Below are 26,596 nucleotides of genomic sequence, written 5' to 3' on the forward strand. Positions count from 1 at the left end.
TTTCCACAGAAAATAATTTTGTAAATTGTTATTACTGATTTAGACTATCTTAACCCCTGATTAGCCTGCAATCATGATTTGTTACTTTAATAAAGTATTACATTTACATTAATTTTGTAACTTGTCCTTTGAGAAATAGCTATTATCTATTCTAGGAGTAGTTAGCATTACAGTATAATATACACAGTATAACTCTGTGTAACTAAATGTGTAATAAACAGGAGAATCGTGAGACCACATAGTCACGGTTCACTCCCATTTACTCTGTTCTTCAGTGACTGTGCCCCTCACAACTGCTTACTCTTTATTACTTCAAAGGGCATTTATTTCACCTGAAAATTGTGTATTAATATATTTAAAATAGTATTGCTAACGTTAGTCTTTCTTTTGTTTCTTTCAGGCCTATGGCATGTCGGCATTACCTTTAAATCTGATTAAAGGCACGCGAAGCGCTGCTTATGAGCGTCTGGAAAACACTGAAGACATTGAAGAAGTAGAGCAGCACATCCAAACAATTAAATCAAAGGTGAGTTGGTATTTTATTGCTGTTGAGGGTCATAAAAGTACTTGGTCTTTGAGCTGCTTTCTGTTGTTACTTAGACATTGGTGAGCCTATATTTTGATACTGTTTGAATTTTTGTGCAACATATCCTTAAAGAAGCATATCTTTAAAAAACTACCTTCTATAAAATGTAGGATGCTGACAGTTTGAGAATTATTATCTGTGTAACAACTGAAACGCAGAAGTTCCACTTACATATGGCCATTACTTTGCTAGTTCCCAGGTATGCTGATGCCATATGCAATGTCAGAGTGTACTGTATCACTTATGTTAAGGTTTTATGTACTAGTTTCTCTTCCTCTATCACCTTCAAGTAAGACGTAAATCTTATTTATAGAACGTAGGAAAAAATTGAGTTTCCTAAATTATTCTGTTAAACTATGATTATCCTGATATAGAAACCAGATGGTAATATGACACACAAAAAAGAAAACTGTTTATGTGACTGGTCTTTCTTATGAAAGTAGAGGCAAATAATTCAATATAAGTAAAAACATTAGCAATTCAAAAATGATGCTGTAGTAAGGAAATATTTCATAATTGTCAGATTAGGTTTATCCCAGGAATGCAAAGGTGATATGTTAGAAAATAAAGTAGTTTAATATATTGAGAATAAATGAGAAATATAAACATCTTAATAGATGCCAGTGAGTCTTTATTTAGAGTCAATTTGTAGTTAACTATGTTTAGAGAAGAGTCTTACCAAATTGGAAGAGAAGAAACTATTTGGCAACGGAAGCCTCCATGAGCTTGGTGCCTAATAAGGAAAGGAACGTTTTTGTTAAAGGCACATATAGGACAGTAGAGTCTCTCCTGTTCCTGGAGGTCTTGGTCAGATAAGAAATGTGGGAGGAAGAGGGGAGAAAAGGGAAGTAACTTGTGTTATTTGAAGATCTTATCTACCAAAAAAATCTAAAAGAATCAACTGAAAAACTAATAGAACTAATAAAAGTTCATCGAGGTGCCCGTTCATATGTACAAAATCATTAACCAGGTGGAGGATGTAATAGAAAATGATCTCATTCACAGTAACTGTGAACTATAAAATAATAAGAAATGTCAGAATCTTCCTACTGAAAATTATAAAATTTATTAAAATAATGTAATAGAAGACTGAAATAAATGAAGAACTTCTTCAGTTCCTAATTGGGAAGATTCAATAATGTAGAGATGAGAGTTTTTCATAAGTTTAGGTGGAAATTCAGTATCATGTATAAAAGATAAAAAATGAAAGTTTCATAAACCTCCTACCACATAATAAAACAGATTCAGAATTTAAATCAAATACATTTAGATAATATTAGGAGAAAATAAAAGTAAAATTGTAATTTGTTGTGTGGAGGAATTTTCTAAACAAGACTCAGAACTCAAGTGCAAATTAAGAAATTATTGAGTTTTAAATTTTTATTTTTTCAAATTTATGTACCCTAAAAAGTGGCACCAAAAGGAATTTAAGAACTAACAGTATTTTGAGAGGAAATAATCTGCAATATAGGTGATACACTGAGCATCTGTAAGTCGAGAAGAAGAAGGGACAAGCAATACATAGAAATAATGAACTAAAGACCTAAATAGACAGTATACTGAAGGAGAAATTGCTCAGTGAAAATATGAAATGATCTTTCAGCTCATTAGTAATGAAGTTCACTATGATCCCACTTTGCATGGATTGTGAGGAGTTTTCCAGAACATGGAACTTTCAGTGCTAAAATGAAAGTCCAAGATGACTGGAAATTAAAGTAACTCAGTATTTTTTTTTTTTAATCCTTTGAAAGTCTTAAAAAGTTTACCTTTGTCAGGTGAGAATATGGGGATAGGCATACTGTTTGTGGGAATATAAAATACACAGATTTCTAAAGAAAATTGAATGTTGTCACATGTGCCCAAACACATAACATGTAGCTCTTACTAGTTACAAGTTTAATATAACAGTATGCACCAGTTTGTGGATCCCAGCATTGTGGTAGTGAAGGGACTTGCGCATGTAGGGCCGCCCAAGATGGACATGTCAACAATGTAGAGTTCTGAAAAAGTGTGGTCCACTGGAGGGAGAAATGGCAAACCATTCCTATATTCTTGCCTGGAGAACCCCACGGACAGTGTGAAAAGGTGAAAAAATAAGACACCGGAAGATGAACCCCCCAGATTGGAAGATGTCCAATATGCTATTGGGGAATAGTGGAGAGCAACTGTGAATAGCTCCAAAAAGAATGAACTGGCTGGGCCAAAGTGGAAATGATGCTTAGTTGTGGATGTGTCTGGTGTTGAAAGTAAAGTCTGATGCTGTAAAGAACAATATTGCATAGAAACCTGGAATGTTAGGTCTATGAATCAAGGTAAATTGGATGTGGTGAAGCAGAAGATGGCAAGATTGAACATGGACATCTTAGGAATCAGTGAACTAAAATGGACTGGAATGGGTGAATTTAACTCAGATGACCATTATATCTACTACTGTGGGCAAGAATCCCATAGAAGAAATGGAGTAGCCTTCATAGTCAACACAAGAGTCCAAGATGCAGTACTTGGGTGAAATCTCAGAAACGACAGAATGATTTCAGTTCTTTTCCAAGGCAAACCATTTGATATCACAGTAATCCAAGTCTATGCCCCACCCCCCTTGAAGCTGAAGAAGCTGAAGTTGACAGATTTCTATGAAGACCTACAACACCTTCTAGAACTAACAGCTAAGGAAGATATCATTTTCATCTTTGGGAACTGGAATTCAGAAGTAAAAAGTCAAGAGATACCTGGAATAACAGGCAAATCTGGCCTTGGAGTACAAAATGAAGCAGGGCAAAGGCCAACAGAGTTTTGTCAAGAGAACATGCTGGTCATAGCAAACATGGGTTTCCAACAGCTAAAGAGATGACTCTACACATGAACCTTACCAGAACGTCAGTACTGAAATCAGACTGATTATGTTCTCTGAAGCCAAAGATGGCTAGAAGCTCTATACAGTCAGCAGAAACAAGACATGGAGCTGACTGTGGCTCAGATCATGAGCTCCTTATGCAAAATTCAGGCTTAAGTTGAAGAAATTAGGGAAGACCACTAGCCCATTCAAATATGACCTCAGTCAAATCCCTTATGATTAAACAGTGGAGGAAATGATGGATTCAAGGGATTAGATCTGGTAGACAGAGTACCTGAAGAACTAGGGACAGAGATTCATAACACTGCACAGGAGGAAGGGAGCAAAACTATCCCAAAGAAAAAGAAATTCAAGAAGACAAAGTGGTTGTCTGAGGGAGTGCTACAAATAGCTGAGAAAAGAAAAGCAAAAGGAGAAAGGGAAAGGTAAACCCAGCTGAATGCAGAGTTCCAGAGAGTAGCAAGGAGAGATAAGGAGGTCTTAAACGAACAGTGAAAAACGATAGAGGAAAACAACAGAATGGGAAAGACTAGAGATGCCTTCAGGAAGATTGAAGATATCAGGGAACACTTCATGCAAGGATGGGCACGATAAAGGACATAAACAGTAAGGGCCTAACAGAAGCAGAAGAGATTAAGAAGTGGTGGCAAGAATACACATAAGAACTGTACTAAAATGGTCTTAATGACCTAGATAACCACAGTGGTGTGGTCACTCACCTAACATCAGACATCTTGGAGTGTGAAGTCAAGTGGGTCTTATGGAGCATTACTATGAACAGAGCTAGTGGAGATGATGGAATCCCAACTGAGCTATTTCAAATCCTAAAAGATGATGCTGTTAAAGTGCTGCACTCAATATGCCAGCAAATTTGGAAAACTCGTCATTGGCCACAGGACTGGAAAAGGTCAATTTTCATTCCAGTCCCAAAGAAGGGCAATGCCAAAGTATGTTCAAACTATCACACAATTGGTCTCATTTCACATGCTAGAGAAGTAATGCTCAAAATCCTTTAAGCTAGGTTTCCACAGTACATGAAATCTGTAACTTCCAGGTATGCAAACTGGTTTTAGAAAGGCAGAGGAACCAGAGATCTAATTGCCAACATTGATTGAATCACAGAGAAAGTAAGGGAATTCCAGAAATACATCTACTTCTGCTTCATTGACTGACTACACTAAAGCCTTTGACTGTGTGGATCACAACAAACCTAGAAAATTCTTAAAGAGATGGGAATACCAGACCATGTTACAAACTGCTCTCTGAGAAGCCAGTATGTAGCTCAAAAAAAAAAAAAAAAACCAGAACTGGACATGGAACAACTGACTGGTTCAACATTGGAAAAGGGATCCATCAAGGCTGTATATTGTCACCCTGCTTATTTAACTTATATGCAGAGTACATTATGCAAATACCAGGCTGGATGAATCACAAGCCAGAATCAAGATTGCTGGAAGAAATATGAACAACCTCAGATATGTAGATAATACCACTCATGGCAGAAAGCGAAGAGGAACTAAAGAGCCTGTTGATGAAGGTGAAAGAGGAGAGTGAAAAAGTTGGCTTGAAACTAAAAAAATTAAGATCCTGGCACCTGGTCCCATCACTTCATGGGAAATAGAAGGGAAAATGTGGAAGCAGTAATAGATTTTATTTTCTCAGGCTCCAGAATCATTGCAGATGGTGACTACAGCCATGAAATTAAGAGGCTTGCTCCTTGGAAGGAAAGCTATGACAAACCTAGAAAGCATATTTAAGAAGCAGAGACATCACTTTGCCAACAGAGGTCCATATAGTCAAAATTATGATTTACCAGTAGTTGTGTATGCATTTGAGAGTTGGACCATAAGAAGGTTAAACGCTGAAGAATTGATGGTTTCAATCAGTTGAAAGACTGGAGAAGACTTTTGAGAGTCCAAAGGACTCTGCAAGGAGATGAACCCAGTCAATCCTAAAGGAGATCAGTGCTGAATATTCATTGGAAGGACTGATGCTGAAGCTGAAGCTCCAATACTTTGGCCACCTGATGCAAAGATCTGACTCATTGGGAAAAAAGTCTGATGCTGGGAAAGATTGAAGGCAACAGGAGAAGAGGGCAACAGAGAATAAGATGGTTAGAGAGCATCACTGACTCAGTGGACATGACTGAGCAAACTCTGGGAGATGGTGGAGCACAAAGGAACAACAGTTTGTACCCTGGAACCTTATCTTCCTGGATTGTATGTCTGCATTTATACCCAATGAATAAGTATATTCATGTCTCTGCCCCTTCATAAAAGACAATAATGTAAATGTTCAAAAATAAGGTATTTGTCAAATCTAAATATCATGATGTGATGTGCTGTGTAATGATGAAAAGCAATCAGGCAGCTTTATATAGCTTAGAGAACATCAGATTTAACATCTTCAGTTTAAATTCTGGCTCTTCTGACCATGCATTTAATATCTGTGGGCCTTATTTTCCTCATCTAAATCTATGACCAACCTAGACAGAATATTAAAAAGCAGAAACATTACTTTGCTGACTAAGGTCTGTCTAGTCAAAGCTATGGTTTTTCCAGTAGTCATGTATGGATTGGAGAGTTAGACTATAAAGAAAGCTGAGTGCTGAAGAATTGATGCTTTTGAACTGTGGTGTTGGAGAAGACTCTTGAGAGTTCCTTAGACTGCAAGGAGGTCCATCCAGTCCATCCTAAAGGAAATCACTCCTGTATATTCATTGGAAGGACTGATGCTAAAGTTGAAACTCCCAATACTTTGGAAACCTAATGTGAAGAACTGACTCCTTAGTAAAGACCTTGATACTGGGAAAGATTAAAGGCAGGGGTAGAAGGGGATGACAGAGGATGAGATGGTTGGATGGCATCACTGACTTGATGCACATGAGTTTGAGCAAGCTCTGAGAGTTGGTGATGGACAGGGAAGCCTGGCGTGCTGCAGTCCATGGGGTCATAAAGAGTCAGTCAGATACAACTGAGTGACTGAACTGACTGAATAAATGAATAAATTACTATTACCAGCCTCAAAGTTTTATTCTGAAGATTTGAGGAGAATAAACAAAAAGGAACAGATCACTTTAGGCACAGGAAATGTTAGCTATTATGTAAAACAGTAGTATGTTTGCATAGAGGGACACGTGTATATACATAGAATTTTGTGTCAGAGGTTGTTGATCTGTGTTAGTTTCTGTGACAGTGGTAACTTCCAAAGAGGGAGGGGTCACTGGTGGACCGTGGGGAGGGAAGCTTTTTTGCCTATAAAGAATGTAGCTATATTTTTTTCCCCAAAGGAAATAATTGGTTGACAGCTGGGTGCCTTTCGTGGTGTGTGTTTGAGCACGTTGCTTCCCACAGTGGTTTATGCTGTTCGCACAACAGAGCGGGGTCCATCCCTCACTCAGACAGGCAGATAAGTTGAGCTTGTTTTTCAGTGGATCCTTAAATCAGTTTACTAAAAAATATTTTTCCCTGAACTAGCGAAAGCCAGCAGTGAAGTAAATCTACCTTGTTGGTGTCATTTTGATATTAGAATGGCAGTTGTGAGAAAAATTGTGAAGTACCACATGATTGAAGCGTGGTGGCCTGGATCTGTCTTGTGGAGGGAAGTGTTTCATTGCTCTAGTCTTCAGAAAACACCCTTCTGTAAGGTTCCTTTGAGGATGCATTTTGATAGTAAGCAGTGTACTTGACTTAAAGAAGTAAAGATAGTTAAATATAGTCTCATAATTCCCTGTAATTCCATGTAATTCCCTGGTGGCTTAGCCAGTAAAGAATCTGCCTGTAATGCAAGAAAGCTGGATGTGATCCCTGGGTCAGGAAGCTTCCCTGGAGGAGGGAATGACAACCCACTCCAGTATTCTTGCCTGGAGAATCCCTTGGACAGAGGAGCCTGATGGGCTACAGTCCATGGCTTGCAAAGAGTCAGACATGACTGAGCAACTAACGCTTTCCACTTTCCATGCAGAGTATGGTTTCTGGACCAGTAGCATCAGGACCTCCTGGGAATTTGGTAGAAAAGCAAAGTATAGGCCTTACCCAAGACCTAAGTGAGTCAGATTCGCTTGGGGTGGGATCTAGAAACCTGCGCTTAACGAAATGTCCTCTTGATTGTTAGGTGTGTTGAAGTCTGGGAAACAGCATAGTAAGGAAGAGATGGCTGGTTCCAGAAGAGCTTGGCAGTGCCTCTGTGTGGAGATCATTCTGACCATGTGCACCTCTTGATGAAGGGTTATCTGGGCACTGTCTGTATGTGTCTATTATTTCACATGACGGTACTCCACGCTGCGTCACAGACCACTGTGTGCTGTCTCTCCCAACATCCTGTTTGAATCTTGAAAGGACTTTAGCATTCTAATTATCTAATGTTTTTAGGCAGTCCACTGGTTAGGACTTTGTGCTTTCACTGCTGAGGACAAGGATTCCATCCCTGATCAGGAAACTAAGACCCCACATGCCGTATGGTGCCACCCCAAATTTAAAAGTAATAAAAATGTCCCATGTAAACATTTTCTTGGTCCTTTCAATAAAAGCAAATGTACATTTCACCTTCTTAGTATTTAGCAGTTGTTTAGTTATTGTGGTTTATTACTGTACCTGGTTGAAGGCACTTTGGGGTAGGGGGAGTTCGCAAGGGAGCGTGTCCCAGAGATACCACAGAAAGGTACTGCTCATGGTTACAGTAAATATCATATGAAAGTACAGGGGAATTATCTTTCGGAGAGGTCAGCCAAAGGCAACCTGACTCTTTCGCAAATGTACTTGGAGAGTAAGAAAGTGCCAGTTCTTAGCAATTGTTATAAAATCTTATGCTCAGCACATCTTAATCCTGCATCCCCCTGCTGGTGTTTGAGTCAGAGACTGAGGAGCATCAGCCCAGGTAAACACTGGAACACACTCTCCTGACCAAGGGGAGGAGGAACATAGGGCTGGGTATGTGAAGGGATGGGATGAGAAATTTGGAGGTCAAGGAGAGTAATCAAGCAGAGAACATAAAGTGCCTCATAAAAGGGGTGTTTTAAAAATGTCTCTACATAACTTTACCATATTGAGTATTTGGAAAATAGGGATCAAGAAAAGTTCAGCGTTAAATGTACATGCGTTCTCATCACATTTTGACACTGACCTTGGTTCAGAGACGTGTATTCTCACATAGAAGTTACTGGGTTTTGCTTTTTTCCTTCAGTTTGTAAATTTGCCTCAGGAGTCAAGTCCAACCTAAAAAAGTTTTTGTTGTCTGAATCTGCTAAATCTGACGTGTGTACTCTATTAAGACCTTAATGGTAAAAAACTGTTTTATTTTGATCTGTTATTTGCAGAGCAAAGATGGTCGACCTTTGCCGGCAAGGGATAGACGCGCCTTAAAACAATATGAAGAAAGGTTACGAACACTTCGGAAAAGAGAGAGGCACTTAGAATTCATTGAAAACAGCTGGTGGACAAAATTCTGTGGTGCTCTGCGTCCCCTGAAGGTAAATGGAGTTTTACAGAATTACGCTGTCACTCTTCCAAGTTTATGTGGCACTCAATCTCTCAGAGAGATTGAGTTCTTGTGGAAGCATTGCAGTGTGGCGCCTAGAGCATGGGTTTTAGAGTTAAAATCATCTGGTTTTAAATCGCAGCTCTGGTGCCTGGCAGTTTGAGTAAGGTGTGTAACCTCTCTGAGCTTTATTTACTCATGTGTAATGTAAGTGCTAGAGGCTTGAAGAAACTTAAAATATAGGTGAGTAATGTAGTATGCTTCTAGTTTTACAACTTTGTACTTTTCTATAGGAGATCTGGGACCCATATTAGAACTTTTTCAATCAGATAGATTTCAGTATTCAAATTGAAAATTTCAACAGAATGTGCTTCATTGTCTAGTGGCATGTTTCTGAAAATATGTACAAGGTATTAAGATGAAAAACCATTAATTTCCCTTTTTTTGAAACCATCATTTGCTAGCCTTAAATTCTTCAGACTGTGGTCTTCCTCTCATAATTCAAAAGGAAATGGGGAAATTACCTGACTGCTTACCCTAAAAAGCTCCTTTTCTAAAACAGTTCTTCAAAAACATAATCAGTTAGATCTACTGTGTATCACTTTAAAACTGTTGGTTAGAATCAGTTTCTTTTTAAAGACTTAACCCTAGTCTCCTTCCCCAAGGTGATTGTTTCATACCACCAAAGGTATAAAGAAACTGTGCCCACCCTTAACTTAATTTTAAATTGTTTATATATTAGCTTCTTTATAGATATTTATAACCTGGTCACTAACATTAGCTGCCTTGTTTTAAATGCTCTGTGCCATTTCACTGTACCTGTGTTTAGAGGGACTTCCAAAGCTTTATGAAGTGTGCAGAGTGATTTCACCAAATGTAGGCTGTGGATAGAGAAGATCCACATCACTGCATAAAGCTGGGTGTCCTCCCAGGCCCATCGCATCGAGCCCCAAACAGTAGCTGATGTCCTTCTGTCACTGAGGTTAACTTTCACATGTTCTATGGAATCGTAGAAGGTACAGACTTTGTCTGGCCTTGGCTCAGCTCAGTGCTTCTGAGGTTCACCCGTGTTACCGCATTTCTTTTCAGCGGTTCATTCTGTTTTCTTGCTGAGTACCGTTCTGCTGTGTCTGTATCACAGCTTGTTTATCCATTCACCTGCTAATGGGGATTCAAGTTGTTTCCAGTTTGAGGCTGTTATGATTATATGCTGATGTGAATATTTGTGTACAAATCTTCATGTAAACATTTATACATTCTTTCATTTTTCATTTTGTTCTTTTGAATCTTTTATTTTATATTGGGGGTTAGCAGATTAACAGTGTTGTGATGGTTTCAGGTCAACAGTGAAGGGACTTATTTTTCTTTTTGTTTGTACCTCACTTCTTCTAGTTTTTTTAAAAATCTATTTTTACCTGGGGGAAATTGCCTTACAATATTGTGTTTGTTCCTGCCATACAAAGACGCAAATTAGCCATGGAACTCAAGGAAGAAAATTAGTTTTGAGTTGAAGAGTCTTATAGAAATAAGCATTTAATTAGAATAAGTTAATGGGTCCTTAAAATAGTGTTTATATACAATACTGAGCACATTTCTAAACATACAGTCTTCATTACTCACTTGATTAAACTTGCCCTCTGACAGATGCACATTCTTCTAGTATATACAACTAATTGGCCTAGATAACCTAAAGCTCCTGATGCACCTCTTGTTATATTTATACCTCTTATATTCATATAGAAAGTTGTAAATTCATATCCATAGTTGTATCACTTATCTTTTCAGGCTTTTTTGTGGTAAAACATATATAACATATAATACACCATTTAAACTATTTGTTGATGTGGCATCACATTCACAGTGTTGTACAATCCTCACCACTGCCGGTTTCCAGAACCTTCATCATCTCTAATAGAACACTCAACAGTAACTCTCCATTCCTCACCTCCACCCCGCCCCCATCCCCCTGAAACCATACATCTCAGATTGGGGCTTGAACCCACTGTCTTTTAACTGAGATCACACACCTGGTCTCAGGACTTAATGAAATTCAGGTTCTTGATGTCTCATAGCGGAAAGAATTGAGTGAGAGACAAAGTGATAGGTATGAAGTGGATTTATTTAGAGAGATACACATTCCATAAACAGAATTCAGTCTGTCTTAAAAGCTGAGAACGGTGCTGGGAGAAATATACTCCTCAGACAGTGTGGGGCGTCTCAGAAGGTGAGAGGCCCTGAAATAATGGAGTGGGTGGTTTTTATGGGCTGAGTAATTTCATAGGTTAATGAGCGGGAGGATTATTCTAACCATCTTGGAAGGTGTAGGAATTTCCAGGAGTTGAGCCACCACCCACTTGTTGACCTTTTATAGAATTGTCATGGCATTTGTGGGGTGTCGTTTAGCTGATGTATTACAATGAGCATATAATGAGGCTTCAGGTCTACTGGAAGTCGAATCTTCTGCCCTCTCAGACCTAGTTGGGTCTGACCAGGTTATGTTGTATCCAACACTCTGACTCCCTTTAAAGATGGTACCCTTTAAAGGTTGTACTCCTTCCCTCCTGATTCATCTGCCCAGCTCACATCCCCTAATGACCTCTATCCTGCTCTCTGTCTCTCTGAATTTCCTATTGTAGGTACCTTATGTAAGTGAATTATATATCCTTTTATGTCTGGTTTATTTGACTTTACATAATTTCTTCAAAGTTCATTCATGTTTTTGATGTATTGAAATTTCATTCCTTTTTAAGGTTGAATAATATTAATTTTGTTTTTCCATCCATCATTTTGTTTATCCATCCATCAGTTGGTAGACATTGAGTTTTTTCCAACTTTTGGTTATTGTGAATGGTGCTTTCAAGGTAATTGGTGTACAAATACCTGTTTGAGTCCCTGCTTTCAGTTCTTTTGAGTATATATCTCGAAATGCAATTGCTAGATCTTGATCAGTTCTGGTATAACTTTTTGAAGAACCTACTATTTTCCACAGTGACTGCACCATTTTACATGCCCACCAGCAATGCACAAAGGTTCTAATTTATCCATATCATTGTCAACACTTATTTTCCTTTGTTTTGATAATAACTAACCTTATGCATGTGAAGTGATATCTCATTATGGTTTTCATTTGCATTTCATTTGACTAGTGACATTGAGCATCTTTTCATTAGACTGTTGGCTTTGTATGTTTACTTTGGAGAAATGCTTATTCAAGTTTCATTTTTTAATATTCTGAATGTTACTCCTTATCAGATACATGATTTGTAAATATTCTCCTATTCTTGGCTTGTGTTTTCACTCTGTTGATAGTGTCTTTTGATACACAGATTTTTAATTTTGATGATATTTTTTCTTTTGTTACTGTGTTTTATGTCATATCCAAAAAATAATTACCAGATGCAATGCCATGAAGATTTTTTTCCTTAGAGTTTAATAGTTTTAGCTCTTACATTTAGATCTTTGATCTATTTTGAGGTATTTGTATATGGTGAAGGGTAATAGTCTAATTTCATTTTTTTTTCATGAGGATGTCTTCTTCCCAGCCTCATGCTTTGAAAAGACTGTTCTTTCCCCTTTCAATGACCTTGGCCCCCTTGTCAAAGATCATTTGAGCGTATGTGTGAGCATTCATTTCTGGAGTCTTTTCCATTGGCTATATGTCTGTTTTTATGCCAGTACCATACTGTTTGGTTGCTGTGGCTTTGTAGTAAATTTTGAAATAGAGAAGCGTGAGTCCTGTAACTTTGTTGTTCTTTTTCAAGATTGTTTTGACTGTTTGGGCTTCCTTGAAATTCATATGAATTTTAGGATGACTTTTTCTGTTTCTGCAAAAAGACAAAAAAAAAGGTCATTATGATTTTGGTAGGGATTGCATTGTATCTGTAGAACACTTTCAGTAGTATTGTCATTTTTAATGTATTAAGTCATCTTACACCATAAATATGGGCCGACTTTACATTTGTTTATGTCTCATTAAATTTCTCTCAGCAGTGTTTTGTTGTGGGGAAGAAAGAAATGTTTTTCTACCTTTCTCAATTCTTCTCTCTGGTCTAAGAATTAAATTGACATGAGACAGGTTAACAGGAGAATTTCAAACAAAAATTTGATAACATGTATACATTGGAGAGACTCAGAATTGAATAACTTCTCAGTCTTAGGAACTAGACAGCACTTCAGCAGTATGCTTGGGGACTATTTTAAACAAGAAAATTGCCAACAGAAAGTACAAAAATGCAAAGAATGTGGCAGTAAATAGTCCACTTACAGGATACTTGTTTGTAGTAAGAGAGTTGAAACAAGAAAGCAGAGTATTGCCTGGTTCACACTCAGCTCGGAATGTGAGCATCGGGAACTTAGAATTTTTACCTCTTTGTATGTATCTGCGAGGCAGTGCAGTAGTAAAGAATCTGCCTGCTGATGCAGGAGATGCAGGTTCGAGCCCTCTGTCAGGAAGATCCCCTGGAGTAAGAAATGGCAAATCACTCCAACATTCTCACCTGAAAAATTCAATGGACAGAAGTAGTCTGTTGGGCTACAATCCGTGGGGTCACAAAGAGTCAGACATAACTGAGAGACTGAGCATGCATGCACAGTGTATCTTCAAAAGACCGCTAAGAGCCGTGTGTATTGATTTTAAGGCCATAAATAAATTTTAGTGAACAGTAGGTTTGTAAATGCAGAATCCACAGTGAGAATCAGCTATAAGAAAAACAACAACAAAAGACCTCTCAAATCCAGCAAGTTTTCTCTCCAGCTCTTACTACAAAACTTTGTGTTAAACAAAGACAATCTGGGAAAATTTTGGTAGAAGAGGAAATTTGGAGATGAGCTTGTGATTGATCTTAACCCCCCAATCTTAGGTGAAATAAGCCAATCATTAAAAGACAAATACTGTATAATTCAACTTTTAAGAGGTACCTGGAAAACCCTGGTGATTTTCCAAAGGTCAGGGGCCAGGAAGTCTAGGGAACTCTTTAATGGGTGCAGAGTTCCAGTTTTGCAAAATGAAAAGAGATTGGTTTGCAGAACAGTGTGAGTTAATTTAACACAACTAAACTGTACACTTAAAAATGTTTGAGATGGTAAATTTTATGTTATTTGTATTTTACCGCTATTTAAGAAGCAAGAAAACAGAACTGACAAAAAATCAGATAGAAATAGAGTTTAACTCAGGGCAAAATGGGAGGAAAATACACTTAATTTTAGATAATGAAAACAAATTTACAGTGTGTCCAAAAGAGAAAAGGATCAAATAAAATTCAGTAAGAGGGGGCATTTGAAGAAAGGCAGAAGGATAACCAAGAGAAGGAAAAGGAGATGAAATAAAAAAATCCAGAAGCGAGCGTTGGAATGGAAGAGAAAGAAAAACTTACATATGTGTAGGTTTCCATGCAGTGGCAGAACAAAACAAATTAGCAGAATATTTAAAGGTATAATACCCCCCCCAAAAAAAACCCTAAAATAAATAGACATGAATCCACATGTCATGAATATTCTATATCATGAATAGACAGGAAATAGCCACTTTGTACCTGGGAAAATTTATGTGCAATTTCCTGGTAACACCTACTTCAGATTTAAAGAAAATCCTTAAGATTTCCAAGCAAAAGGATCAGCTCACAAGGGCAACATTATTAGACTTAGACTTCTCAAAAAACATACAAAGCTAGGCAGGAATGGAAGAACATTAAAAAAATAAAATCTCAATGAAAATGTATGAACTAACTGAAAAACAAACAAACAAACAAAAAAAAACAAAACGCACAATGTGAAAGTTGTGAGTTAAGTTTTACTGGGGGCGAAATGAAGACTAGCCCGGGAGACAGCTCCTCAGGTAGCACTGAGGAGCTGCTCACAAGAGGTGAGGGAAAGTCAGTATTGTATATGATTTTAGTGAAGGGATGCATGCAGTCAGGCACACATGTTGGCAGAAGGTTATTGGCCAGTTATGAGGAGCAGAAGTCAGCATTAATGATTTTAGTGCTAGATCTGAAGAGATGTAAGATTCAAGCTCATATAGTTGTCTCTTGAAAATACCTAACTCCCTGAAGGCCTGTTCTGCCCATTTTCCTGGATCACAGAGTGCCTCACTCCTGGTCTCCACCCTGAAGCCTTCTCGGGGGTGTTGAAGGTAGGCAGCTGCAGTGGTTTGTGACTTAGTCCTTGCAGAGACTGATGGCAAGGGCCCACTTTTAGTTGGCAGAACCAAGGAATTTGTATTTAGCCAAAATATCCTTTAGAAAAACAGTTTTTAAGCATTTAAGAACTCAGGGGATTCTGTACTGATGAGCTCTTGTTGAGAAATCCCCAGTTGCCAAGTTCTGGCCTATTAAGAGGTACGAAAGTGAACATCAGCAAAAGGACTATGGTGAACACTTAGTATTGTGTGAAGAGAAGGTGTGGGCTGGGGCAGAGAGTGAAGCACAAACGTGTGCTGAGGAATAGAAATAATTAAGAAGGGAGACAAAGAAAATAGAATTTCTCATAGATTACTGTGTAGGTAGTAGGTAGGAGTTGAACACATAAGAACCAGTATGTGTTCTTTACTAAACCAATACATTGTTTAATAAAGGAGTGAATAAGAACATGGGGGCTAGGAGCATTGCAAGTACACGAACAAAAATATAAACTTTCTTAACACAAAAGGACTAAAAATCCAGGAGCAAGGAATTCATATTAGCTGGAGAAAGAAACACAGGAAGTACATACATAGTTATCAAACGAGATATTTTCTAAACTAAATGTGTTAGTCACATCAATAAGTGTGAATGGGACTTCCATCTGGTCCAGTGGTTAAGACTGTGCTCCCAATGCAGGCAGCACGGGTCTGATAACTAGTCAGGGAACCAGCTCCCACATGCCACAGCTGACGACTTCACATGCCCTACCCAAGATCAAAGATCTGAGTGCTGCAACAAAGACCTGGCACAGCTGGATGAATAAAGACAGAGAGCCTCCGTGGCAAGAGTGGGAGAGATGTGGTCAAGTGTGAGAGACACTCATAACTGAGCTGCCATTACTGACTTGACAATGGAGGGAATGTGAAGAGGGATGCACACAGCCTCGGGGACTGAGAGGCTCCCAGTTGATAGCCAGCAAAGAGGTGAAGGTCTCAGCCCTTACCCTCAAGGAGCTTGATTCTGTTCCTCAGACTTGATCATCTCAATCGATTCATCTTCAAGTTTAATGATTCTTTTCTCCTGACCGGTCAAATCTGCTGAATTTTCCATTTTGTTTTCTAGTGAGCTATTTGTTTCAATTACTGCATTTTCATCTTGAGAAATTCTATCTCTTTGTTGATATTCTGTATTCAGTGAGATATTGCTTTCAATTTGTTTTAGTTCTTAAGAAACGCTTTTCTTTAGTTCTTTCAGTTCAGTGCACTCACTCAGTTGTGTCCGACTCTTTGTGACCCCATGGACTGCAGCACACCAGGCCTCCCTGTCTATCACCAACTCCTGGAGTTTACTCAAACTCATGTCCATTAAGCTGGTGATGCCATCTAACCATCTCATCCTCTGTCGTCCCCTTCTCCTACCTTCGATCTGTCTCATCATCAGGGTCTTTTCAAATGAGTCCAATCTTCTCATCAGGTGGCCAGAGTTTCTGAGTTACAGCTTCAACATCAGTCCTTCCAATGAATATTCAGGACTGATTTCCTTTAGGATGGACTGGTTGGATCTCCTTGCTGTCCAAGGGATTCTCAAGAGTCTTCTCCAACACCACAGTGCAAAAGCATCAATTCTCCGGTGCTCAGCTTTCTTTATAGTCCAACTGTCACATCCAGACATGACTGCTAGAAAAACCATAGCCTTGACTGGATGGACCTTAGATGGCAAAGTAATGTCTCTGTTTTTGAGTATACTATCTAAGTTGGTCATAACTTTTCTTCCAAGGAGTAAGCGTCTTTTAATTTCATGGCTGCAGTCACCATCTGCAGTGATTTTGGAGCCCCCCCAAAATAAAATCTACCACTTTTTCCATTGTTTCCCCATCTATTTGCCATGAAGTGATGGGACCGGATGACATGATACTACTAGTTTTCTGAATGTTGAGTTTTAAGCCAACTTTTTCACTCTCTTCTTTCACTTTCATCATGAGGCTCTTTAGTTCTTCTTCACTTTCTGCCATAAGGGTGTTTTTCTGGAACTCTCTTGCTTTTTCCATGATCCAGCGGATGTTGGCAATTTGATCTCTGGTTCCTCTGCCTTTTCTAAATCCAGCTGGAACAGCTGGAAGTTCACGGTCCACGTATTGTTGAAGCCTGGCTTGGCAAATTTTGAGCATTGCTTTACTAGTGTGTGAGATGAGTGCAATTGTGCGGTATTTTGAGCATTCTTTGGCATTGCCTTTCTTTGGGATTGAAATGGAAACTGACCTTTTCCAGTCCTGTGGCCAATGATGAGTTTTCCAAATTTGCTGGCATATTGAGTGCAGCACTTTCACAGCATCATCTTTCAGGATTTGAAATAGCTCAACTGGAATTCTATCACCTCCACTAGCTTTGTCCATAGTGATGTTTTCTAAGGCCCACTTGACTTCACATTCCAGGATATCTGGCTCTAGGTGAGTGATCACACCCTCATGATTCTCTCGGTTGTGAAGATCTTTTTCTTGTACAGTTTTTCTGTGTATTCTTGCTGCTGCTTCTTAATATCTTCTGCTTCTGTTAGGTCCCTACCATTTCTGTCCTTTATTGAGCCCATCTTTGCATGAAATGTTCCCTTGGTATCTCTAATTTTCTTGAAGAAATCTCTAGTCTTTCCCAATCTGTTGTTTTCCTCTATTTCTTTGCGCTGATCTCTGAGGAAGGCTTTCTTATCTCTCCTTGTTATTCTTTGGAACTCTGCATTCAAATGGGTATATCTTTCCTTTTCTCCTTTGCTTTTTGCTTCTCTTCTTTTCACAGCTATTTGTAAGGCCTCTTCAGACAGCCATTTTGCTTTTTTGCATTTCTTTTTCTTAGGGGGATGGTCTTGCTGCCTGTCTCTTGTACAGGGTCATGAACCTCTGCCCATAGTTCATCAGGCACTCTATCAGATCTAGTCCCTTAAATCTGTTTGTCACTTTCACTGTATAATCATTTGGGATTTGATTTAGGTCATACCTGAATGGTCTAGTGGTTTTCCCCACCTTGTTCAATTTAAGTCTGAATTTGGCCATAAGGAGTTCATGTTCTGAGCTACACGTATTTAAAATAGTGGCTTTAAAGTTTTTGTCTTATAAGTTCATTGTCCTCAAGGACTTCCTCAAGTACAGTGCCTATTTTTTTTTTTTCCTCTGTATTAGCCATACTTTCTTGCTGCTTTGCATGTCTCTCTCTCTCTCTCTCTTTTTTTAAAGTTAAAGCATGAGAAATTTTAAATAGCATAATGCAGTAACTCAGGAGATGAGATTCTCCCCTGGATTTTCTGTTACTGCTTTTCGTTGTTTGTTTAGTGACTTTTATGCATGCTATGAAGTCTGTTTTCTTTGTTGTTGCAATCACTGAAGTTTCTCCTTGGTTGGTTTAGTCAATTATTGGACACAGATTTTCTTAAACACCTAGAATCCGCAAGTCTCCCAGTCTTGCTGAGGGGGCATATGTGAGGGGAGATGTGACTTCAGCACTCAGGATGCACAGTACTACCTTAGCCCACACTTCCTGCTCGTGCAGACAGAAGCTCAGGGTCGACCAGAGTGCAGTTAGACTTCTCCTTATATTCCTCAACATGCACAGGGCCTTCTTCATTCCCAGGAATATATATAAACTCTTCAGAGCCCCTGTGAACATCTCATTCCTTATGTTTCCATTTTAATCTTTTTGGTAGTTTGTTTTTTGCCTGATATTGACTCGCTCTTATGGCCATGAAGTTCACTGGTTCCTGGGAAAAAGGAATTTTTGCACTGTATGAGCTCCATTTCAGGCCAGACACAGTCTTTCAAGTGGGATCTTCCATGTACCTTCCAGGCAGGTCAGGTAATGGCAGTTCTCTGGGAAGGAGACTGAAAGAGCCCCAGCCCCTTCTGCTTCCTCAGGTGGCTGCCCAGCTTACAGAGAGGAAGGGTTGGTACTAGAGCAGATCAGAATGCCACAGTGTTCTGTGCTATTACTGAGAGCCGTTTTGTTAAATAAATACTCCTGGATTGTTGCATGCTTCTGGTTCATTTTCAATGTTGAAAAAGTTTGTTCTGACAATTTATACTGGTTTTTAAATTGCTTTTAAGGGGAAAGGATTTTCAGAGATTACTACTCTGTTACTTTTACTGATGTCATCTCTTTGGCTTAATTATTTTTTCAAAATTGATATAATAGCTGGTGTGGAATATGTAGCATTTAGGTCAACCCAAGGTGGTCACCACTGACTTGATTCTGTAAGTACTACTAACTTAAGTTCTCATATTTAAATATATTTAGTTTCCTTGGTCTTTATAAAACATTTATCTTTTTAATATTTTTCTTTGTTTTGTTAAGTAGCCATGGTTAAACCGTCATGACTCTGGCTCATTCATCTCAGCAGACTGGGGTGTAGTTAAAGCTTTTCTCTTCTTTCCTTCTCCAGCAGGCACCCAGGCAGGGCAGTGCTGATTTCTCCCACTCTCTGTGTCGTGCTCCTTTGCTGCTTGACTGCGTGCTGGCAGTTGGTGCTGGCACTACCTCCTGCTACAAGCTATTTGCTGTCAGCAGGCTGCTGAGAAATAATATGTTTCCTCAGTGTATGGATATTGGCTTCAGTTCTCCTGGATATAGTGCTCAAACCTGGTAGAAAAAGATTGTGTGTGCTCCTTTATACCTGCTACTAATAATCTTCTGTTCCTATAAAGGAGTCACTTCAACTTACTTAGCAATGAAATGTTTTAGAGTAAATGCTCATGTGAAATCCCAGTATATAAAATGGATCTATGCAGTATATTTTGAGTGATGGCTATACCCTTTTTGGTCCTCTTGCCAAGCTGCTTCTTCCAGTGAGCTCTAAAGGTGCTCTTTCAGAACCAAAGAATTCCCTAGAACACAACCTTAAGATTTATGTCCAGATCTATCTTTCTGTGCTGGGTAGGATAATGTGTTATTATTCTACTTTTCTTTTATCATATCAGAATTCTAAAATATTCTTCAATGATCATGTGAAATAAGATGAAAAATCTCCCTAGCATTCATAATGTTTTCCATCTGTTCTATCAATTCCAGGCAAAGGAGAAACTAAAACAGTTCAGTTCAGTAGCTCAGTCATGTCCAACTCTTTGCAACCCCATGGATTGCAGCACACCAGGCCTCGCTGTCCATCACCAACTCCCGGAATTACTCAAACTCATGTCCATTGAGTCAGTGATGTCACCCAACCATCTCATCCTCTGTTGTCCCCTTCTCCTCCTGTCTTCAATCTTTCCTAGCATCAGGGTCTTTTCTGATAAGTCAGTTCTTCCCATCATGTGGCAAAAGTACTGGAGTTTTAGCTTCAGCATCAGTCCTTCCAATGAACATTCAGGACTGATTTCCTTTAGGATGGACTGGTTGGATGTCCTTGCAGTCCAAAGGACTCTTGAGAGTCCCAAACATAGATTTCATCATTTTTATTCTGAAATTTTATTCCTTAGGGACACAGTTCCAATCATTGTTTTCCTGTATACAGCTCATACGTATCCTTCATGTCTCATACGTATCCTTTCACACTGTCAAGTTCATACTTAGAGTATAAGGAAGTATATTCCATCAATTACAATTCTTAGCACATTTTTCCACAGAGGTAGTTTTATGTCACATTTCCTCAGGGCTGTTAGTACTCTATTTCAAAAATAATACTAGCAATATAGACTTTTCTAAAGATGTGATATAATTTATTTATAAGATATAAACTGTTGAACCATGAACAGCTTGAATGGTTTGAATTACTCAGGTCCACATACACAAGGATAATTTTCTTTAGCCCGTGATACAGCACCCTGTCACCCACAGTTGGGGAACTATGTGGGTATGGAGGAGCTGTATGTGCAGAAGGCTGACAATGAGCTCTACACAGATTTTTGACTGTCCAGAGTGTTGTCCACGAGTCAAATGTGTATCTCATTACTTCTGTGAGAAAATGTTATAAGTTCTCTGTTTTAGCAACAGGTTACTATAACCTGATGAGTTTCTTGGTTTTTGTTTTCTGTGTATGTGTATTAGTCTTGATATAGTTCTCAGTTAACTTCTTGTATTTGAATATAAGTCGGTAGGAACTTTTATTTGACCTAGCAAAGAGTCTCACTTGTTTACTTACCATTGAAGACTTTAAATGCTTTTTCTCTTCTGTGTATTTGTTCTCGGATAGTCTCATGATGAAAATTTAGTGACATATACCTAGGATTATAGACTAAGTTAAAATGTATTTTTAGGTCATTTTTTAGATCATTTTCACATGGTATCGATTCCTATTGAACATAATGGTTTTGTACTTTTAATATCAACTTTTGGAAGCATATTTTAATGATTTTTTTTTTTTGCTTTTAGATCATTTGGGGAATATTTTTCATCTTTGTTGCATTGCTGTTTGTAATTTCTCTCTTCCTGTCAAAGTAAGTACAGTAGACACATTTCCTAAAGCACTTACACATCTCCTGTGACATTATACATTTTCCTTGCTGAATTCCATTAATGTAGCCTATTCATCTTAAGTAGCTATTTTACTTGAAGTGTTCTACAGCATTAACTCAAAGAATGACTAAAAAGGCCCAATAATAGACAGTATTTTTTTGATCTATATCAATTGAACAATATCTGTAAGATATTTAAATGATGTTTGATTTGTTATTTGTGGTTTTCTTGGACTCGGTTGAATGTACTTGCTCAAGTTATGATGTTATTCTTTCTAAACTAACAGAAAATGTGATGGTATAATGTGTAAATTCACTATATACTTTGTTGTAGCTTGGATAAAGCTCTTCATTCAGCTGGAATAGATTCTGGTTTCATAATTTTTGGAGCTAACCTGAGTAACCCACTGAATATGCTTTTGCCTTTACTACAAACTGTAAGTAAAAAAAAAAAGTCATTTTATACTTTAGCAAACACACTGTCAAATTATTATGTTGACAAACCTGTTAATGCACAATATATGCTTGCGCTCTCTGTTAATTTGGCTTTTTATTTACATTTAACTTCTACATTGATATGTTGTTCTAAAAATTATTGTATTGATGTATTACTGAACTCTTTTAAGTTATGTATTATTTGAATTGGAGATACATTTAAACTTAGGGTGAACTTTTCCAAGCATTCTTTCATTTTGCCTTTTAATGAAGTCTTTTACTCCATATATAAATGTAATTTTTAGTTTAATTTATTATAGGATTTTTGTTAGGATGATAGTGTTGAACAATTTGGTAATAATTTGGTAGTTTGCTTCTTGGAGGGTTTTTTTTTTTTTTTTTTGTATTATCATAGTAGCCTGATCAGGGTTGATATTTTAAACATTGCCAAATATGAATAATGAAGTTTCACTTAATTGTATTCAATGCATGACTCCTGGAGCCCTTACTGTTTGTGTATTAAGTTTAATTTTATCTTTTTTCAGGTGTTCCCTCTTGATTATATTCTTATAACAATTATTATTATGTACTTTATTTTTACTTCAATGGCGGGGATTCGAAATATCGGCATATGGTTCTTTTGGATTAGAGTGAGTATATGTTATAATTCTTATTTTTTCCATCATTTTGTATATAACCTCCATTATTGCAAATTATCTTAGATTTATAATACAGAAGTTATAAATATCTTGATACCAAAATGGTAGAAGTGCTAGCCTTTTCACTTTATGTTAACATAAAAGTGCTCTTAGTCCAGAGCGTGCATGCTCAGTTGCGTTCAGCTCTTTGTAACTTCGTGTACTGTAGCCTCCAAGTCTCCTCGGTCCATGGGATTATCCCACCATGAATACTGGAGTGGGTTGCCATTTCCTCTTTCAGGGGATATTCCTGACCCAAGGATCGAACCTGCATCTCCTGCATTGGCAGGTGGGTTCTTTACTGCTGAGTCACCTGGCAAGCCTGTTTGTCTAAAGCAGCAGTTCTTAAATGGGGGCAGTTTTGCCCTCCTGGTATATTTGGCAAAGTGTGGAGATGTTTTCAGTTGTTATAACTAGGAAGCACTACTGGCATCTAGTGGGTGGAGAGCAGGGAATCGGGTCAGCGTCCTGTATTGCACAGGCAGCCCCGCAACAAAGACTTGCTTATCCAGCCCAAAATAGCAGTGCTGAGGCTGAGAAGCTGTGGTTTAGAAGTTGTGTTATTTTCCTTAGTGTTTGACTGTAGCCCAACTGCATTGCAGCACAACTGGATACACTATAGTTCAAAATATGGCCCTGTGACCGGGAGTGAAAGATTCCTGTGCTATTGGATAAAGGGTTATTTTCTTCTTATTCTCATTTTGATATTAAAATGAGATATATCACTTCATACTTCCAGCTGTGTGTAAAATGCAATTAACTAGTGGCTTGAACTAATGAAAAACTTCCTGCTGTGGGAAATTTTTTAAATCTAGCATTGCTTCAGCAACTTAAAAACATCAAGTCTAATATCTCTGTATTTATTCCTCCTGGCTTCTCCCTCATGGTTGAGATATGGCTGCTTCAGCCCTCTTTATCCCGTCTGTGTACTGTGAGGAAGAGGCAGCTAGGAGAAGGGGTGACAGAGGGCGTGGCTTTCCCAGAAGTCTCCCACAGACAGCTTTCTTTCTGATGCGTAATGTTTTATCACTACCAGCCACTACTGGGCATAGGGAAGCGGGAAGTGTGCATTTTTAGGTGATCATGTCCCATCCAGAATTAGAGTCCTGTTATTCTATATTGTACTATTATATTCAGTCGAGTAGTAAAGCAGGGAGGTGCTGTCTCAGTCGCTAAAGTGTGCTCTGTCATTGAAATGAGAGGCCTGTCACCAGGCTTCTCGTATCTGCTCCCACATGTTTCAGTTTCCATCCATCCATACAGGCTGCACATGGAAATAGCTATAGTCAGATGGTCATAAATTACCAGAAACTAGATGATAGTTTTATGGTTGAGTATAACATGAGGATGGGTTTCCCAGATGGCGCAGTTGATAAAGAATCCACCTACCAATGCAGGAGACACAAGAGACACAGGTTCGATCCCTGGGTCAAGAAGATACCTGGAAGAGGAAATGGCAGTCCACTGCAGTATACTTGCCTGGGAAATCCCATGGACAGAGGAGCCTGGCAGACACAACTAAGCAGGCGCGTGGGTGCATGTGTGCATGCACGCGCGCGTGCACACACACACAATATGAGGATATCATGAGTATTTCATAGAAATGAGTACTTAAAACATGACGTGTTTGTCCTTTGCAATAATATATAGAAAACTATAAATACATTACTAATACTTAGAGTTTAAACTCACTCTTTTAAACTGTAGATAGAATTAGACATAGTTCACCGTTCTTAGCTCTATGAATTTCTAACAGATGCTGTTACATAATAAGTTTAGAAGATTCTTTGAAACAAACCATGAAAATACTAATTTATTTCTCTAGGTGTTGAGTTTTTAAAATAAACATGAATCTGAATCTGAAAGCTTTATAGGGAAAGAATTGTCTTTGTTATTCTTATAGTTATCTGGAAAGATTAAGAAATCTTAGTATTTATTTTGGAAAAGGAATTGGTGGATTGAACTGCATTCATTGCCCCCTAACAAATGAGCAAGACCCAGTGCCTTCATGTAAAACGAATTGCTGAAATAGCATCACTGTGTTTTTCCTTCCAGTTGTATAAAATCAGAAGAGGTAGAACCAGGCCCCAGGCGCTCTTATTTCTCTGCATGATACTTCTGCTTATTGTCCTTCACACTAGCTACATGATTTATAGTCTTGCTCCCCAGTATGTTATGTATGGAAGCCAAAACTACTTCATAGAGGTAAGTACAAACATTGAAAAATTGTCATTATGTTGACGTTTTAAAGATAGTAATATCTAAAACCAAATTTAATTTGTGAAAGCCAGCATAAAATATTAGCCCATCAAATTAAATTTAATACTGCTAAAACTAGTTGTACATTCCATTGTTGGGCATATTTACATTTGTTTCATACAAATTCTTTTTAAAAATAACACTGAATTTCATAATAGTTGTTCTTAAATGGATCCCATGCTGCCAAACTGCTGAGCTTTATCTCAGCACTTTACTAGAACTCATAATATTTACTTTAAAGTACTATTTTAAGTAAGTTTATTAAGATGGCTCCCCAAAACGTTTTGGTGAGCAAAGAGCAAAAAATTTCTGCTCGTTGGTACCATGAATCCCATAGGAGAGACTTTATAAATGTTTTATTTGTAGGGTAGTCATGTTTTCTCGTATCCTGATGGGGATCCTCTTACCTGTTACACTGATTCCTTAGTGTTATCTTTTAAAAGCCACCTGTGATTCCTAGTTATAACTGGAGAGCTAGTTTGAATATTTTGAAAGTTTATAATATTTTGATGATATCTAGTTTGGCCTTTATTTAGTTTCCTTTTCCTAAAATATCTCTTGCTCTGCTTTCTAGTAGTTCAAATCAAATCTGTGTTTTAGGGCCCAGTTCAAGCCTTACTTTAATGGAATCTTTCATTATTAATCCATTCTGCCCAGATCATTCCTTTTTTATCCTTCATTCTTTCTTTAACATGTAATTAGTAGTTAGTTCATTGGGAAATACCAGTAGTGTGAGTGGATCAGAGATAGACACACGTCACAGCAGAGGTACACAGATGACCCAAGTTTGGGAAACACACTGCTAAAAGATCACCTTAGTCATTCTTTTCATTTCTTATACCTTTTATTATCTTCTTGCCTTATCCCCTGCACCTAGTTCTCTAGCTCATGTTATGAAACATTCTTCTGTGAATGGATGAAATAAGATCATGCTTTTGCATGGATAAACGGTATTCTCTTCTTGTTCCACAGTGGAAAACCAAGGGCTGTTTTCTCTGAGCAGAAGCTCCATTGATTAACACAGGGCCTAAACATTGTTGCAAGAAAGCCTTAATGTCAAATTTACCATGAATTTTTTTATTCTAATTGAAATTTTACACAAAATTTACATTTTAGAATATTAGCCAAATGTGATTTAATAGAAAACAGGGTATGAAGTTCATAATGTGTCACTTTTTAATCAAAATACATATGTTAATATAGTATTTACCTTTTAACTATATCTTCATTTTTTAGAGCAATATGACTTTCAATGGCCATAGAGGCAATTCAACCCTTTCTGTGCCAAAGAGATGTGATGCAGATGCCCCTGAAGGTAAAGCAGCTTATATCACCTTTCTTAGAATTTATAACTGTGTAAGAAAAGATTTGTTTTGAATTTTGGTGTCTTAAGCATTTGATACATTTTTTTTCATATGTGGTGACAAAGGAGCTTTGTTAATAAGAAGAAATTGGTCTCTTCAATAGAATTTCTTGGTGATATAATGATTTCCATTAGGGAGAGGATCATTATAAATTAGTTACCCTTGAAGAACAAAAGGTGGTTATTATTTACCATACTTACTGGTATAATAAGAAATCATTCTTAAATGCCTTTTTTGTTATTTTTAAAAAATTCAAGAGACTTTTGGTAGAATCTATCATTTTTAGGACTGAGAACAAAAGTACCTATGACCTAGAGCAGCTTTTAACCCATCCAACTCTGGTCACTTTAGTTAATAAAATAATAATAAAGTTAATGAT

At 37.9% G+C, this 26,596-nt stretch overlaps 1 protein-coding gene across 1 annotated transcript in view; it reads left to right on the forward strand.

Moving 5' to 3' along the window:
* The window catches only part of LMBRD1 (LMBR1 domain containing 1), a 132,924-nt gene that overhangs the window by 78,946 nt on the left and 27,382 nt on the right, over positions 1–26,596 (forward strand). Inside the window, exons 8-14 of the mRNA XM_068983721.1 lie at positions 401–526; positions 8,752–8,904; positions 21,379–21,443; positions 21,796–21,898; positions 22,442–22,546; positions 24,650–24,799; positions 26,090–26,168. Coding sequence (XP_068839822.1) covers positions 401–526; positions 8,752–8,904; positions 21,379–21,443; positions 21,796–21,898; positions 22,442–22,546; positions 24,650–24,799; positions 26,090–26,168 — 781 coding nt within the window. The remainder of the gene's footprint in view (positions 1–400; positions 527–8,751; positions 8,905–21,378; positions 21,444–21,795; positions 21,899–22,441; positions 22,547–24,649; positions 24,800–26,089; positions 26,169–26,596) is intronic.

The sequence above is a fragment of the Capricornis sumatraensis genome, chromosome 11 (assembly GCF_032405125.1).
Source record: "Capricornis sumatraensis isolate serow.1 chromosome 11, serow.2, whole genome shotgun sequence".
NCBI lineage: Eukaryota > Metazoa > Chordata > Mammalia > Artiodactyla > Bovidae > Capricornis > Capricornis sumatraensis.